This window comes from Dioscorea cayenensis, chromosome 10 (assembly GCF_009730915.1).
Source record: "Dioscorea cayenensis subsp. rotundata cultivar TDr96_F1 chromosome 10, TDr96_F1_v2_PseudoChromosome.rev07_lg8_w22 25.fasta, whole genome shotgun sequence".
Lineage (NCBI taxonomy): Eukaryota > Viridiplantae > Streptophyta > Magnoliopsida > Dioscoreales > Dioscoreaceae > Dioscorea > Dioscorea cayenensis.
Genome location: NC_052480.1, coordinates 1,725,192 through 1,743,185, shown reverse-complemented (window position 1 = coordinate 1,743,185; position 17,994 = coordinate 1,725,192). Strand labels below are relative to the sequence as shown.

General features: G+C 32.9%; 3 protein-coding genes across 14 annotated transcripts; 1 reads left to right on the top strand and 2 right to left on the bottom strand.

The window, feature by feature from the left end:
* Positions 1–348: 348 nt before the first annotated feature.
* On the top strand, positions 349–4,943 carry LOC120270079. 8 transcript variants are annotated; one of them, XM_039277086.1, is made up of 7 exons: positions 349–529; positions 703–820; positions 929–1,015; positions 2,064–2,099; positions 3,589–3,656; positions 4,175–4,269; positions 4,347–4,940. In XM_039277086.1, exons 2-6 carry the CDS (start codon positions 807–809, stop codon positions 4,219–4,221), a joined length of 252 nt encoding a protein of 83 aa, XP_039133020.1. In that variant the 5' UTR covers positions 349–529; positions 703–806; the 3' UTR covers positions 4,222–4,269; positions 4,347–4,940. The 8 variants fall into 8 exon arrangements, with proteins under 8 accessions (XP_039133020.1, XP_039133018.1, XP_039133016.1 ...); XM_039277084.1 differs by having other exon boundaries at positions 4,152–4,269; XM_039277082.1 differs by having other exon boundaries at positions 721–820; positions 3,589–3,733; positions 4,152–4,269; positions 4,347–4,938.
* A 3,517-nt stretch (positions 4,944–8,460) lies between these two features.
* Positions 8,461–12,317, bottom strand: LOC120270078 (transcriptional corepressor SEUSS-like). 4 transcript variants are annotated; one of them, XM_039277075.1, is made up of 10 exons: positions 12,195–12,317; positions 10,929–11,994; positions 10,742–10,861; positions 10,527–10,575; positions 10,181–10,395; positions 10,028–10,096; positions 9,858–9,955; positions 9,512–9,605; positions 9,269–9,338; positions 8,461–9,074 (listed from the first exon to the last, which is right to left on the bottom strand). In XM_039277075.1, the coding sequence occupies exons 2-10, from the start codon at positions 11,784–11,786 to the stop codon at positions 8,602–8,604; spliced, it is 2,046 nt and encodes a 681-aa protein (XP_039133009.1). In that variant the 5' UTR covers positions 11,787–11,994; positions 12,195–12,317; the 3' UTR covers positions 8,461–8,601. The 4 variants fall into 4 exon arrangements, with proteins under 4 accessions (XP_039133009.1, XP_039133010.1, XP_039133011.1 ...); XM_039277076.1 differs by having other exon boundaries at positions 12,155–12,309; XM_039277077.1 differs by lacking the exon at positions 12,195–12,317 and having other exon boundaries at positions 10,929–11,429; positions 11,519–11,712.
* A 281-nt stretch (positions 12,318–12,598) lies between these two features.
* LOC120270768 (NAC domain-containing protein 104-like) lies at positions 12,599–13,765 on the bottom strand. 2 transcript variants are annotated; one of them, XM_039277837.1, is made up of 3 exons: positions 13,539–13,765; positions 13,136–13,434; positions 12,599–12,932 (listed from the first exon to the last, which is right to left on the bottom strand). In XM_039277837.1, the coding sequence occupies exons 1-3, from the start codon at positions 13,705–13,707 to the stop codon at positions 12,768–12,770; spliced, it is 633 nt and encodes a 210-aa protein (XP_039133771.1). In that variant the 5' UTR covers positions 13,708–13,765; the 3' UTR covers positions 12,599–12,767. The 2 variants fall into 2 exon arrangements, with proteins under 2 accessions (XP_039133771.1, XP_039133772.1); XM_039277838.1 differs by having other exon boundaries at positions 12,743–12,928.
* Between the last annotated feature and the right edge of the window lie 4,229 nt (positions 13,766–17,994).

Below are 17,994 nucleotides of genomic sequence, written 5' to 3'. Positions count from 1 at the left end.
GAATTTTTTGTGTTACTAACTTACTATTATTATTATTATTATTATTATTATTATTGGTGAAGATATTTTGGGAATATATGCCAAAGTGATTGAGAGTGTTCATCATTGGCTTTTAGATTTTACCGGTGCGGTTGCTTTAGAAAACGAAGTCCAAAAGCATAATTACCGTTCACTAGACTGAAAAAGAAAAGCATGTTAATTAATAAACGATGCTCAAAATTAATCCCATTTGTAATTCAAATTTCTCATAAAGTAACATGGGGGTAATCACGTCATTTAGCACTGCTATTTCAGAAACTATGGACCACTATAAATAGTCTCCATGTTGCTTCATTCTCTCTCTCTCTCTCTCTCTCTTCATTTCAGTCACCAAACCTTCTTTTCTTTCTTTCCCGCTCCCTCGCTTCGTCTCTTTGCTCCGACGCCAAACCCTAGTAGTGGTGGTGGTGGTGGTGGTGCTACAACTACTTCTCCGCTTCCGAGGATTTCGATTTCCATCTTCACGGGTTCCTTCTTCTTCGAAAATCAGGTCAGGTCATATGTCATCTCAGAAACAGGGTTTTGTCGCTAGATTTCTGGTTTTTCAGATTTCAAGGGTTTTCTTGAACCCATTTTGTTGATTTCTGGATTTATTTTTGGTTTTCTTGCAATGTTCTGGTGTTCATCTTCGAATTTTTATCAAGATCTGTGTGATTTCTTAAGGAGAAGGAGTGGGTTCAGGGAGACATGGAGCGGAGGAGGAGCTCTCACGATTGACAGCGTTCCTTTTCATATCACGGAACCGGCTTTCCCTGCACTTGGTCTGGATGCCTTCTAAAAGGTTGAATCATTTCACCCTTCTTTTCTACTATTTATCTACGTTTTTCCTTGATTTATTTTTCGGAACCTTGGTTCTTGATTTGTTAACTGGCCATTGCCCACTGAATAGGGCAAGAAGGAGGTTAGGTTTCCCTTCTTCAATAACCACACGAGGTCTGGATACTTTTATGGCATTCAAGTTAACAACAGTGTACAGGTTCGTGATTTTATCATGTCTTTAATTTTTGTTTTACCTTAACTCAAGAATCAAGAGTTGAGAAATTTGCTGATGCCAATGCCCTGCTTTTTAGTTTTGTTGGTCTTTCTGTGTGTATTTTTAACGTCCTTGATCATGAATCTTTGTTTTTTTAAAACTTATTTTATGAGTGTATTGTTAATAACCCGCCCTTATTAGACATGGATCTGTGTTGTCCTTGATCGTGAATCTGTATTTCTTGCCTCCTTAATTTATGAGAGTTTTATGAATAGCCCACTCTCAATTAGACATGTGGATCACGTTTTCCTTATCATTAATCTTTGTTTCTTTCTATTATTTATTTACAAATTGTAGATAATTCCAGTTATTTAGACAGTGATTACTGTGTGTGCATATGTGATATCATGATGGTGTAGATAACCATATGTGTGTGTGTGCGCGTGCGATTTTCAGAAGACTGTTTGATATTTAAATGCAAATGTTTTTATTTGTTACACTACCTATACGTGGTGTATTCAGCAAAATATTTCTTAAAATTTTTAGAAATATGTTTCAAAAGAATTTGGAAACTTCTTAGTTGGTGTAATTCTGTTTTATGAAAAATGCGCTCCATTGTTCTCGTATATAATTGGAGAAAAGAGTCTCAAGTAATTATTTCAATGGAATTTCATGTAATTTTTGTGAAAATCCTTGGTATGGGTTATTTGTGAATGCCAGTTACATTGATAATAGTGTGTCCGTCTGTTTGTCTAGTCAGTAGTTTTAGTTAGAAAGCATGCTAAAGATATGGTCAATGATGGCAGTCTTTTCTGAATTTTAAAATTTTAGAAGCACTGCAGCTGAATTTTTGCTTCATGGTGTTGAGAAAAAAGAAATTATTTTATCTGTTTTTTGTAACTTTTAAATGTACAGTTATGAATTTGATGATTGGCATGCATTTAGCGGTAGTCTGCAGTTTATACCCAACTTGATGATAGTTATATCTTGATTGGCTAATGGCTTGGCTGTTGTTTTATTTCTGATGACCATTTGTCTCTAATTTGAGCAGAGATCACCACCAGAATTTTGGCGGGATTGATCTATTGTAAGTATTCTTTTTTCATTTAACTACTAAAATTTCACCTGGAGTCTCTTGGTACATTGATCAAAGTCATGTTGGGAAAATTAATGATTTCAATTCAAGATCAATGTGCTGCTTGCGATGCATTTTATACTGATAGTGGGCTTATTATGATGGGTAGATTAAATAATTGCATTATGGTGACATAGGTGATGACATTTGTCTATCTCACTTTGCATATTAGATTTCTTTTGTGATTAGTCTTGAAAACATATCAGCTTTGGGCTTAATATTATTCATTTTCACGTCCAACATGGGTCCTGTTCTTAAAAAAAAAAATGTCGCATTTGTTTGTTCAGCTCATTTTAAAGATTGGTTTTAGCAAAATATTTCTATTTAAACAAAAGATCTTTTCTTCTCGTCAGGGCTTGTTATTTTAAGGTTTTTATCCTCAATTTGTGTCAGTAGATTTTATGTTAATGGAAGGTTCTCCAGCAAGGGTGCACCAAACATATATTCATAAAATTTTGTTTTATATGTACATGCATGTGTGTATGTGTTGTGTGTGGTGTGGTGCGCAACCATTTTATGCAACTTTCCTGACTTATGAACCATCAATTCCTGTTATTAGGAGGTTAAGATTAGGTGCCTCGATAATATATTAGGGTTGAGTGGCCAAGGATTTATTATTTAAGTAGAATATTCTATTTGGTCTTCCTAATTATGTCATATTGTTTTCTTTTTATCCCCTTAATATAAATTGTTCGTAGCAGATCCCTCAATTTTTTCAATAGAGAAATTCACACGTTGAATTTTCCGCTAACGTATTCTTACCAATTAAAATTTGAGAATGAAGAAAAAATAAAAAATAAAATAAACTTGGTTAAGTTGTTTACCAACAAGTAAACTATAATGAAACTATTCGGATCCAGATCCAAATTGGATCCAAACCTGAAGTTTGCCCTCTCCCCAGTGGTTAATCCTGCTGCCACATCAGCGTCGCTCACCCCCGACCCACCACCACTGCCCTTACTGACAACCAGAATGGTCTGGTTCCCTGCGAGGAACCTCATGGAGATCAGGCCGTTGGGGCGGAGGACTGCGATCCAAGCTCAGAATCCCTCCTACTACTGTTATTAGGGAAGGATTTTGAGATCCCTATGGAAGGGTCTTTGGGAGTGAGCACACTGTAGTATTTCCCGATGGATTAGGGTTAGCGTTAGTTTTTATTTTTTTCAAGAATTTTATTGGGTGAAAATACCAACTCAGCATTGCCTGATTGAAAACCGAACACTAAGGATTAGACTTGAATTTCCCGATTGAATTGAGGGACTTTCTACAGACAATTCATATCGGGGGTATTAAAGGGACAATTTAGCATAATTAGGACCAATGTGTTTCTTTGGTTTGATAGGTACTGTTAGGTTATTGTGTTCTCTGCTTCCGTAATGTAGCTTAACCATTTTTTTCTTGTCTGCCTTACTTTCTTTTATGTTTTCATTTATCTTTAAAGAGGACTTGAAGAGGAAATAAAAGGAAGATGCTCGATCCATGCTTCATGGGATTTATCATCTTCAAGAGGTAAGGAAAGGCACGGATGGGCGTCTATTGACATACAAGCTTTTAGACGCAACTCTTGCTCTAATGAAACTATCAAGGTGTGGACTCATTAATTGTAGAGGTTTAATAAATCATTATGCACAAATATATATATATATATATATAATGCATATTATTCTTCAGTTGATTGAATATAGAGTGTTTTGTGACAGTGTTTTGATCTCTGTCACAAGTAGTTTCGTGAAGGAATAATAATGAACTTACCATCGGATAAACAATCAGGAAAGGAAATAGTTTTCAACACTCTGTTAGTTTCTTGTTAATTATTAGCTTGGTCTTTGATAGTACAAGTTTTGTTTCATGTGACAAGCAACTCCTTTAGATGGCATCCTTACAAATAAGATGAAAATCATTTATGTTTTCAATAAGAATTTTTGCAGTGCTGTATAGCTTATTAGGTGTACAATAAATGGTTCACTTATAATTTAACATTATCTACAATTTATTGATGGCAAGTGGCAACATGTACTTCAAAACAGAGTACAGGAAGGCCACAAAATGGGAGGAACCATGCCCATGCTTCTAATTTACCAGGAGATCTACTTGCACGGCAGCACTATGGCTTCTTGTTTTGGTGACTCATCTCTGCAATCATCTGAGTGATATACGCTGCTCTCCATTCATGACATTATTATTACTTTTTGTGTGCAGTCCATGGTTGCGCTGAAGTGAACGCATCTACTCCACTATTTTAAAAATAAGGACCTGAGAATGGCCAAGTAACGTGTAAACGATATATATATATATATATATATATATAATTTTTTTGTAATTGTAATATTAAATAGAGAAAACAGAGAAAGGAAGGAATGGCACTGGTGAAAAACATCCAAGAGGTATGGATGGCCTGCTGTCCCATATGCGAGAGCCACTGAAGGTATGTCTAGAAGATGGCCAGCCAGCCAGCCATCAATAGGTGTACTCAAAACAAAGCTTAAGCCTAGGCCGGGATGAGCCATGTGTGCTCGACATGCGTTCGTTTGGACCCAACTCTCTCTTTTGTTTGAGTTAAAGCGTATTAATTTTATTAAATAAATAAACCAATCTCCAGCTTACCTGAACTTTTTTCTAAAATTGAAAAAGTTTGGCAGCCTACTTCATTTAAAGACAAACTAAATTTCATGAGCTGTTTGCACGCCCTAACCGCGTAAAATATCTCATAAAAAAGTTGGAAGTTAAGTAGCGCAATGCTAGAGATCAGTAGGATAGAATTGTTGTGGAGTTGTTGAAGTAGGGACTGATAAATTTTTTAATAGAACATGTTTTTTTTCTTCATTTTGAAATCCAAATTTCAATTTGAATCAATATAATTTTTCAAGTTTGATTTTATTTCACTTGGTGGTTATCTGAGTGAATCCGATTTATTTTTTATGATCTTATATTTAAAAATTCTCTGTAAACAAATTAGTTGGGTGCATATGCATCATGTACGTTATGACATAGAATTTTTGGCTTTTACATAAAAAAAAAAAATCTTTAATCTTTATAGTAATTATTTGGTAAACAAAATTGAAATTGAGTAACTATTTTAATTCAAATTGAAGTTTGGATCTTAAAATTAAAAAAAAAGAAGTTATAGTTTGGTGCTTTATCAAAAAATTGAGACTCGGGAGGAGTAAATAAAAGAGATGTGAACAAGAGGTGGTTGCACAATGGCCGTTAAATTTGATATAACGTAATCAGCATCTTTAGAATTTAGATCGAACTGTGCCTTAGCGTTTTTTAATATAGGCATCTTAAGCTTGTCCAATCGATTTAGAGAAGTATGCTTAAAAAAAGTGTTTAATTGTAAAATGTTTAATTTGAAATTGATTGTTGATTGTTTTTTTTAATTACTCTTTGAAAATATATGTTGATTAAGGATTAAGGATTTTGTACAAGAATTAAAAGTAACATTTATTTTTTCAAAATTTAACATAAAAATGGACCAAATTATTAAATTATTCTATTTTTAGAATCATAATCTATCTTGGGATTATGAATATAATTATTTTTATTTATATAACTTAGAAAATTAAATTAAAGTAAAATTGAAAAAAAAAAAATAACACCTACAATTATTTGGGAATAATTTTTTTTAAAAAAATAACTAGTATTTCAAAAAAGAGTAGTTTTTAGAGTAGAAATTAAAAGACACGTTTAATGTTATTTTAGTGAATAATAGACTTTTTAGAAAAAGTGCCAACCAACCACCCATATTTAATTAGGATTTTATTTTAATTGTTTCAAATTTGATGGCATTTAAAAGTCAACCATTTCTAAGAATTTTAATTAACCAACTACCAATATTTAATTAAGTGCTTTGAATATCATCCATCCAAGTAGGCGTTAGAACTTAAAACTAATAGGATATTTAATCATAAAATATTATATATATATTATGTTATACATAATTTTATTTATTTATTCATATGCGTCATATTTCATTTGAATGAGCACTTTTTTTTTTATTAATATCTTGCGCTTCGGTTGTTACAAGGGCCTAGAGTGCGTCTTATTCTTATAGCAGTCATTTAACCCAAATTAAAACATCAAGTATGACAAGTAAAACAAAATTAAAACAAAATCAAATAACTTTTTAAAAATATTTTAAAAAAATGAGGACAAGTAATATAACTATTTTTACATTCATTGTTGACAAATTTCAAATAAGTATTTACTAACCTTCCACATTGATAGAGCTTGATATAATTTTTCAGGGAGGCCTTAACATAGATTTTACTAAAATTCGAAATTACCCTCTTCATCAGATTTCCCAAATTCTACAGAAAACCAATCCAGTTCGAGTTTAATTTACCTAAGAAAACCTAGCTTTAGCTCAACATAATTAGAACCCTTAATTATTTATTGCCACATATTTGATGTCATAATATGATGGATGAGTACCAATAGTGACCAATGGTGCACTTTGATGAAGAACACAAATGATGACTCATTTTGAGTTGAGAAACCCAAACAACCTGTTGCACACAGTGGGGATTCACAACCCCACAAAATCGGCCTGATAGGGCGATTACCCTCCATATATATATATATCCATGGACTCTCTTTTAATTAAGTGATATGGAATTTAACCAAACTTGCAACATTGCTTCGTCGATGATCCGATGTTCTCAAGGTTTATTGCAGGTCAAAACCCTCCCTGGATCAGCCCCTCTACTGGTCAAAACCTTCACCTAGCACAAAAGACCACTAATGTTGCACACAATAGAGGACCCACAATCCCAAAAGACCAGATATGATAGAGTGGGGTTGTTACTACATATATGCATATGAACTCCCTTTTAATTAGGCGATGTGAGATTAAACCAAGCTTGTAACACAACCCAAAGACCTTATTGAATTTTCTGCTTTATTTTTAATATAATAATTTGCAATAAACCAAGTTATTCAAAGCAAGCTTGAACAGATCAAGCCTCATGCTCAAGCAACTCGATCATTATGTAATAATTTGCTCGTTTATGTTTATTTAGAAAAAAAGACTCAAACAACTCGATCATTATGTAACCTTACATACAATGGTCAATCATTATTTCCCTAAGTGTCCTATGTATTCACATCTTGCTTGGATACATAATACAAAATGATTCATAAAGGCCTTGTTTGGATTAGCTTCTTAAAAAAAATGTTTTTTGTTTTTTCTCCCGTTTAGCAGAAGTATTTTTAGAAAAAAATTGCTTCTCTAAAGTAAGTTTAGTATTTTTTTATATATATATTTTGTGTTTTGATTAGTTTTTTTTAGAAGCCGAAGCTGTAAAAATAAGGTAAAAAATAACCCTTAAAAAAAATGGTCATGTTTTTACATAAAAACTAATACGACCAATTTTTTTTAATCCAGAAATGCTTAACTTATAAAAAAGCACTTCATGGTTTTTTCAAAAACTAATCCAAACAAGCCTAAATACTACTTTTCATATTTTTAATTTCGAGATGGTCCCACTGTTCACGGACTCAATTCCGTGATTGTTACGACAAAACCAAGCCTAATAACTTTTAGCAATTTTTAAAAAATAATTATTAATATATCCTTATATCATATAATAAATAATAATTACCACGCAACCGAGTCCATAAAATTATTTTTCATTAATTTCATGTGTTTATTGTTTTTAATTTTGATTTTTATATATTAATACTTTCTTATCTTGTTCGTTTTTTTATTGATTTTATACTGATTTTATTTATATCCATCTCAAATCATTTATCTTTATTTTTTATATTTAAAATTTACGGTTTTAAGATATTGGGCTTTTGGATATCTTGTTGAGATTTATTTGTTGAGATTTATTTTTAAAAGATGATAATGACATTTTATCTTCCATTTTAAATTAATAAAATTAAAATATTTTTCTTTTCTTGAGATCTGAAGGTCAACACCTGCCGCTGTTTTTTTTTTTTTAATTTTAAAGTTTTAATATTCACACGGACCAATCAGATTTAAACACTTGACCAATTAGATTTAATATTCCCCTTGCGCTTTGACACAAGCAAGATATCAACTCAAAACACAAACCAAAAACAAAACCACCTTAAAATACAGCAAAAAATCAACCAAAACTTCAGAAAGAACTGGTAATGTTTTGACAGAACAAAACTCAAAAAGACAGAACAAACATAAAAGAACATAATTGCACTTATTTTGTTGTACAAAACTTCAGAAATGGACCAAGAGATGATGAAAAAGTCTGCAATATACTTTCTATCATCAGTTAAAATTTGTGGAAAGCTAGCTAGTTTTGTGGTAACAAAAGCTAAGAACTATATGTACGTTAATATATATATATATATATATATATGTATATGTGAACTAAGAGATATAAGAGAATGCTGCTCAAACTTACATTGAATTTCTGCAGTTAGATGGCCAAAATTTTGTTTCTGCTCAAGCAATCCAATGCCGAAATTTCTAAGAGGTTCTCCAATCATACTGAAGATTATTATTGTTTAAGTTCTTCACCGATCCAATCCGTCCCAAAACTCGATTGCTGTTGTCTTGTTGCTGTCGATTCCCAGCTGTTAACTCTCGCAGAATCCGCTCGACTGAGCTTGGTGATTCATCGTGTTCAGTGTCAGTCGGTTGCCTCAAAGGTGCGCCGCGATTAGAGACTGGTATGGCTGTGGTGTTACTGGATGTCGATAATGCCGGGGATGTAAAGGGGGGCAATGTGTTTGGTTGGGATGGAGGCACTGAACTAGCCAGGCTTACAGACTTCATCTGGTTATCTTGTCTGGAATTCATTGAATTCTGGCGCAATGTGGTTGGTGGTGCAAAGCTAGTCGGGTTTTGAGCTACCTGTTGCTGCTCTAGTTGTTGTCGAGCTTGCGAAGAATGAACAGTAGACATACCGGAAGTCCTTCGAGGGAAATTGATGAGGCTAGCTGTACAAAATGAAGAGACAGATGGGTACAATATAAAGACGAAATATTTCTTTCAAATAGTTACGAACATTCCAAGGTGAAGAGAGATATATTTGAAGAATCTGAAGTGCTCGGTGCTCTTTGATCATATGATTAAATCTCTGCTTAATCAGAACATTAAAATAATGAGGAAGAAAGAAGAAGCAAATGCTCACCTATTGGTCCCGAGCCGGTCATTTTGCTGTAGTCGATGAGATCATTCATACAATTTACTACCTCTGATATCTGCAAGACAAGTAGGCAATGGAGTTTATTCAAACCCTAATTATATAAGTTTCTAGATATGCTTAACTTTAAAACCATGCAACACATTTTATGTCGATTAAATGAGACAATTTCATAAGGCTCGTGAGCCAGCTATCTATGATATAAACTAGCAAAAACAGAACACAACCTACCTGAAGGCACCGAACATATCTTTTTGTGTACCCTAGTTCATTTAATTGAGGCACCTCTACAGCTTTGGCTAATTGCTGGGCAGAAATCACAAACCTGTAATAAATTCCTGATCCTAATTAATATTCCATTCCTGAATTGCGGTTTGCAGTAAATAGCAGAGAAGAAATTAATTGTAGTACAAGAAAGTTACAGACAAAAATATATCTAATAATTACTCTAGTTTCATAAGGAAAAACCATCTCTTTGAGGAAAAAACAAAAAGTTGAAAGGTCTTGTAATGTTTCTTGTTTAATGCGAAAAGATTAAAAAGACAACAAGAAAACATCAAACAAACAGAAATCTTACGAATCACAAGTATTGTGCAAATCTTGTGCAGGCAAGAAAGAAGGTGTATTCACGAGGGCAGAGTGGTATTTCTGAACAGCAGCCCCAAGTTGGCCCAACTGCAAGCAAGCCACAACAAAGTTCTTGTCATCCACATCTAAATGACGACATTATCATCATACAAGTTTTACCTGTGGAATCATCATTCTTCGAGGTATAAGCTCCTCGTGGCGCCTAGCACAGAACTCCCATGAAGCAATCTACAAAAAGAAAATTTGCGTGTTAAAAAAAATTTTACAAGACAATATGCAAAGTAGAGCATTTTTAATGATGAAAGCACTTACCTTCAAATCTGGATTAAAAACAACACGCAAATGGCCTTCGCGTACTATGCGCATGCGCTGAAACACACTCTCCTGGACAGCTTTTGCATAATCAAGGACAAGTTGACCTGATGCATTGTAGTGCTCCCGAGGCACATCAACATAAAGAAGTTCCTCCAAAGTACCACTAGCATATTTGATTTGGTACAACCTTGGCAAAACTTCAACAATTATTTCTGAAATCAACAAGACAGAATAAGAAACAATCTAGAAAATACAAACAAGAACAAGAGTAATCTAAAAGTCTATCAGTAAATTGGAAACAAAGCAAGCATAGTAAGCAAAGTCATGTTATTTATAATCGTACCAAAACCTCGGCCAGGTTTGCAATTGCATAGGTCACAATGCCAAAGATCCTGTGGATTTGCAAACAAAAATTCACTAAACACATCCATATTGCCAAAAACAAAATGTACTTGCTATAGAATAAATACCTGAATCGAATAAATAATTTGCAATTATTTTCTTCTAAAACAACCCCAGATGTAAGTCATAAATCTATTTTCATCTAGAAAATGATACCTGAGGGAAAACAGCAGTTGTTTGACGGCCACTTCCATAACGAGAAACACACCACCTTCGCTTCGCATTGGGAGCAAAGTACTCTGCGACGAATTTTCTCCAAAACCCAATATTGTTATCCTGCAACCACAAGATACAATACATAAGTGATTTCTGCTTCTGTCAAATGCACACAACAGAAGATTACCTCTGGTCTGTTCTTCTGGTGAAACATATAGCGTGTCAACCGTTGAGCACACCGAGATACTAGACTCTGCTGAAGTAGCTGCTGTTGCAAGTGGACCCGTTGCTGAGGAATTTTGGACCTCAATAACTCCTGCTGCTGCTGCTGCTGCTGCTGCCGCAGCTGCTGCATCTGCAACATCCATTGCTGTTGTGACTGATTTGGCAGCTGCTGATGCTGATGCTGCTGCTGTTGTTGCTGCAGAAACAAAGATGGATCTAAATATTGCTGCTCCAACTTGGCAGACCCAATGCCCCTTTGCAAAGATTGTAGTGGCTGCTGCTGCTGAACATTCTGATCACCGCTACCCATTTGCTGCTCGAATTTCACAGGAACCAAGTTGCCTGCACCACCGGTTGCTCCCTGGAGTTGTGATTGGCTGAACGAAGCACTGAACTGCTGCTGATGATGATTCTGAGAATTGGCCTCTCGGAGCTGCTGCTGCTGCTGCTGTTGCTGCTGCCCCTGAGCAGCACCAGATGAAGATTGAAATGAAAGAGGATCAGGCTCTGCACTACCAACCATATCAATGGCTCGGCCAACGCCAAGACTACCTCTCTGAGAGGCCAACAAGCTGGCATTGGGGGTTTGCCCACCATTCCCAAACGAGTGATTAAGCAACGACATGTTCCCAAGAAAGGTCATGCTGTCATTGCTGTTATTGTTGATACTGTTGAATTGAGTCTTGGGCGATACCAAAGACGAGAAAGAGGGCTGAGACTGGATGGATGACCCTCCACCGAGAACACCCGAGTTCGTCCGGAGAAGCGACGGCGTCATCGCCGCCGGCGCTCCACTCGGCGACGGACCGGGTGGCACCATCGAAGAGCCCAAGAAACAAGAAATAATCCACTAAAGATGCGAACTTTCTCAACGAAATCAAGAAAAAACACTATTTTGGAATAAAAAAAACAACAAAAAAACAAAAAATCAAGAAAGAAAGAAACTCAATCACTCAACATCCCAGAGATTCTATGGAGCCCAAACTCCGCACTCTTCTACCAATCCCCAAGAACTCATTGCAATTATCCTATAATCCAAAAACAAGCTTAAAAATAATAATAATAATAAAAAGAAAAAGAAAAATCAAATCTTTAAACAATAAATGAAGATAAAACCTCTAAAAATAAAAATCCAATAATCAAATTCCTCACATATTTTCACGAAAAAAATATATAAAAAACAGATACCAGAACCACTTCCGAAGCAGAGATGATCCAAAAACTTCACCTGAAGAACCCTAGGATTAGGGTTTGGCAACGATGAGGATTGTTCGGGATTTTTATTCAGGGTTTTCTTTGGATTTTCGTCTCCAAAAGATGGAAGCGAGAGAGAGAGAGAGAAAGACGGGGCTTTGCGGACGTCAAAGTCTCATTTAATTTTGATTTAATTCTCACTTTTTATTTCTAAAAATTGTCATTAGTCCAACAGTTCTCTGAACTACGTCTTGAAGTTGAAGATAATTACTAATCATGCCACATCAGTTACGATCCTAGTGTACGAATCTCGAGGCATTAATGGGCTTCTTCTCCATCTCTCTTTGGGCTTTGGGCCTTTAATCATTAATGATTAATTAATTAACTAATTAATCATCACCTTTTTTTTTTTTCATATTCCAATTTCATATTATAATATAAAAATAAAAATTCTGGTTCAAGATATTTACATTGAAACTTATATATATATACATGAGAGATCCTATAAAATAAACAACAATATGAAATCCAAAAAAAGAAAAGGAACACATAAAACATATAAAGTTGATTAATTTATATTTACAAGGAACTTCACATAACAACCAAACTAATTTGGAAAACTTATTTCATCATCATCATCATCATCATCATCATCATCATCATCATTTAAAGATAAGAAGGCTTCATCCATGCATGAGAGCTCCATCTCATTCTCATCTTGTGTTCCATAACTTGTATCAAAAACTTGGCAAATAACCCACTTCTTATCTTCCTATCAAACACAACTCACTGTTAATACAATAAAATTAAAAATTAATTATAACAAAGTCCTCAAAAAAGTTATCAATAAATTCTCTTCACCAAAAACATGAATTAATTAAGGATGTATATATATATATATATATAATAGCTAGAAAGTTTTGGAGGGCTTTCCAATAATTAACTCTAAAATAAATGAAATCAATGCATGCTTACCATTCTTGAATGCCTTCTCTTCTTAGAAGACCTTCTTCTACTGCAATTAGGGTTAGGGTTAGAAACAAGTTCATCCAAAAGATGGTATTCATGCATAAGCCAACTAGTCTTAATCCCTTCCGGAGCTTCACCAATGCAATAAACAAGACTCTTCTTCACACCAACCTTGTTTTCACCACTAAAAACCAGCTCATCTTCGGTGACCGGAGTCCAATATCCATCGCCGGAGACCCGGTCTTCGGCCTTTTCAGCTTTATATGTAAAGAAGTACCATTGATTATCACCTTCCAGAGCCTTACCTTCAAATGCATGCAATATACACTAATTATAATATTTATTCATGTATATATACATGGAATAATATGACAAATTAGAAACTATATAACATATATATAATAATTACCATTGATGAGTTGCCATGGATCACAGTGATGAAGATCAACGGTTGGAATGATGTCTGGTTTGCATGGAAGATGAGAAGCTTTGTTGTAAAGAAAGTGAAGCACCAACTCTTCTTCAGATGGGAAGAAATGAAAGCCAGGAGGGAGCTTGTTCTTTGTGTCTTTTGACATGGTTTTCTTTTGGATATTGTGATTAAGTTTTAATATTGTGATGTGCTCTTATGAGGTTCATGATATATGTATATTTATATAGTTTTTAATATGAGATAGCTAGTGGATATAATTAAATAGATTAATTTGTACAATATTTGAATCACATTATTGATGTTATTCTTTTTGTTTTTGTTGTTATTTATGATTGAACTTGTTATTATTCATGATGTCATTTTTCCATGCATGGACAGGGAGATTAGTGAGAATGGTTTCCATCTAATCATGTTGAATTAAGAGAAAATAAGGATCTTATCCAAAACTTCATTATTATCAAGATAGAATTATATGGGAAATGATGGAGAGAATGAGGTACACCATTAAATCAATCTTTATTTGTGGGACTAAGGGAATCTATATATATTATATAACATTATTTAGTCTTATCAATCAATCTCTTTAGCCATTGCATTCTTGAAGGCTTTCTCAATGCATATCAATTATATATATGGAAAACTAGCAAGCATACATCAAAAGAAGATAAAGAATGAAAAGGACGCCTAGCATAGTGTCTTCTTGTGAGAATCTATTCTTAATTTCTATATTTATACAGTTAATCCTAAGTTCAAAGACACAAATATATATATATATATATATATATATATATATATATATATATATATATGTTATTAATTATAACAAAGGCTTGATCAAAATATAAAAAAGACTTGAGTGCAAAAATTAAACGAACATACCTTAAAAAGATAAGATTTACCTTCTTATCAGCAGATAAGGTCTACTCCTTTAGTCCTTTATAGTCTCGCATTAAACTAGCTTAAAATCTATAATTTCTGAGAAACTATTTGATCAGAAACCTAAAAAAGACATTTATTATAGGCTCATCATATCAATAATTTTTTTATCTATTAGTATTAGGCCTTTGTGTAAGTTTGAACTTTAACTCACACACTATTAGAGCATAGGTGAATGATGTATTATAAATTCTCCTCTACACAGCTTTGGGATGCGTGATTTGTCCTCCTTCTCAATAAATTATAAATAAATAAACTCAAAATTAGATTAAACAATTTTAGCTTTCCTTTTATTTTGATTTTCATTATCCTTTAAAACAAAATTTAATGCCTTAATTCATATTTTATATATATGTATTTATATATATATATATATATATGTGATGTACATCATATACATTCTATTCTTTTAAGCAGAAAAAAAAACTCAGTAATTTTTTTTTTGGTGCCATGATCCAAAATCTTAATTGATATTATATCATGAAACTATTAATGACATTATGCACAATATAAATGAGCCAAATATAACATATAGTGCTTATTTTAATAATCCGGGTTTTGAGGAGAGGCCCCCCATTTGATATGACCTAAAGTGGACACCAGTAAAGATACTTACATGCAATAATATTAATAAGCATACATATATTGATATATATATATATATATATATATATATATATATATATATATATATAGAAAACAACTCAAGAAGTACCTTCAAAGAAATCATCCTAATCATTTAGTTTCACTTTGCTTGGTTTCCTAACCTCACTGTATAAAATAAATGATTAACTCTATTATAGCAAGATTGTTGATAATAAGAACCTAATAAGTGCTTTGGTTGATGTACAATGCTTTTCTTTTATTTTTTATTATGTTTGACCATAAGAACAAAAAGTAGGCAAAATGTTTCAAAACAATAATTGTAATACGTAAAGTTAGAAAGGGGTGGCATTAAGTAAAGAGAAATCTATCCTTCACTGAAAAAAGAGTTTTCTGTTTTAAACTTAGCTTTACTTTGTTTATTATTTTTTTCATTTTTTTAAATTTACTACAATAACTCCAAAAACCATTTTATTCACCCCATAACCCTTTAATTATTTTGTTAAATATCAAGTTAGTAAAAAATGTTGAATAGACACTAAGTCGATCCAACCATCTAAATGGTAGAGATTTATATAATTTATTGATAAAGAGGACATGTCACGCATTCCGGGATAGTGCAAGAAAGAATTAATTAGATTTTAGAAGTCATCTTATATAGTTCTATAAGTAAGATATTTTCTAGTCTTCTCTTATCATAATCTGACACTTGTGTTCAGATTAGTACTAACTACAATATAAAAAAATAATATCATAATATGAAGACGTGTTAGGATGTGATAGACCTCAGCGTGTAAGGTTCAAACATGTCTCATTAGCAAAAGACACAAACGTCTTATATAAGCGACCCAATATTAATAAGTGAAGCAACTTTATATTGGCACGGCAAGTTCATAATAAATGTTTATTTTTGGTTTTCTAGTCAATTGATTTCTCGCCATACATTTTAAACAAATTTAATGTGAGACTACTATAAAAAGATAGACAGTATATGCTGATAAAAAGATAAATCCTTTTCAAGTATGTTTGTTTAATTTTTGGACTCAAATCTTTATTATTTTCATCCCGCCTCTGTTATAATTATATTTGTCTTTTAACTTAGGATTAACTGTATAAATATAGAAATTTTAAGCTTTACTTTTGTTTATTATTATTTTTTCATTATTTTAAACTTATTACAATAACTGCAAAAACCATTTTATTCACCCAATAATAACCCTTTATTTGTGTCTTATCAAATATTAGGGTAGCATAAAATGCTGAGTGGACACTATAAGTTGATTCAACAGTTCAATTCATCGATTGCTGTGAATTTAGTTAAAATAATCTTTGGGGATGTTTTTTAGCCAGGTTTTTTTTAACTAATTTTATCTTATATTTGAAAATTTATTTATTTTTTAAAGTTATTATTGTCATTATTTTTTAAAAGGCATCATCTATTTTTAAAGTGATTGTTTTTATATTTTATAACAATTTATTATAAAAAAATAAAAACCTATTTAGGCATTTTTTTTTTAAAAAAAAACAATCTCATTCCACTCAAAACCATAATTCTAATCACAATTGAATTTTATGCTCACACATAACCCTTCTTAAATTGAATTAAGTAATAATAATAATAATAATAATAATAATAATAATAATAATAATAATAATAATAACAATTATTATTTAATATTGTATAAAGAAAAAAAATAGCTCATATATAAATATAAAAGTTATATATTTATTTTCTACATATTTTATTTTAATATATATATATATATATAATAGCTAAAATAGTATTTATATATATGAGGAAAAAGATTTTTTTTTTCTTTTATGTTTTAACGTTTTCTTCATTAAATTATTTATAAATGTGGAAATTGCCAAAAAAACCCTTTAAGTTTGTAAAATTGCCAAAAACACCCCGTTAGTTTTGCAATCCCAAAAACCCCCTTTTAAAGTCTATGTTTTTCAAACCCCCAAACCCTGTAACGGATGTGAACGGAGTGAGTTTCAAATTTTTGACGAAAAATGCCCTTGCATGGGGAGTCGTGGGCTGCATGACCCATCTCGGCGATTTGAGAGGAAGTGGGCGGTTTTTCCGTAGGGTATCCCCGAGAGGCAATTTATTGGAGCCGTTTAATTGCTTTTTCTCAACTCACGTCTTGACTTTTCCATTTCAAGTCGTCTCCGAAGTTGTCTCTACGTGCAAAGCCTCTGTAATTGGCATTTCATCAGCTTTTCCCTTTCCACCGGTATCTCGAAGGAGAAGTCCCCCATGCGACTAGTTGGCATTTCATCGAGTTTGCAATCTAAGGTATTGAGTATGGTTTTATGTTAAGCTGCTACATTCTAAAAGAAAGATTTTTTTCGGTTTTGTTTTGTGCTCTGTTTTTGTTGGAAGATATTGAAGTCTGCGAGGGGATTTCTAGTGGGGTTTTGTTAGTCTGCGAGGAGATTTCTCGGCTAGGGTTTGTTTTGTTTTGCATTTTCAGTATGTATACACTATCGAAAATAGTTTTTTTCGATTGTTATGATTTGTGTAATATTTATAATGTACATTTCCGTTTCGTTTGATATGGTTGCGATTTTACAAATGAGGGTTGACGTTTAAGAAATGAGATGTTACTGGGTTTAACATTTGTTGTCTTTGTTTAAGTATTCTAGTCTCTGTTTAACAAAATGGGTCTCTGTTTAACATTTTATATCTCCGTTTAATAAGCGAGAGTTTACCGTTTAAAACCTTATATTTCCGCTTAAACTTTTTGTCAATCTGCGTGTTGAATGTGTTGTTATTATCGTGAGCTTGTGATTATGGCGGTCAACCCTAGTTAATGGGCGTTGCTATTTGTAGCGGTTGTGGAGACCTTAGGCTGAATTGAAAGTTAACATGACCCCTCGACACTGG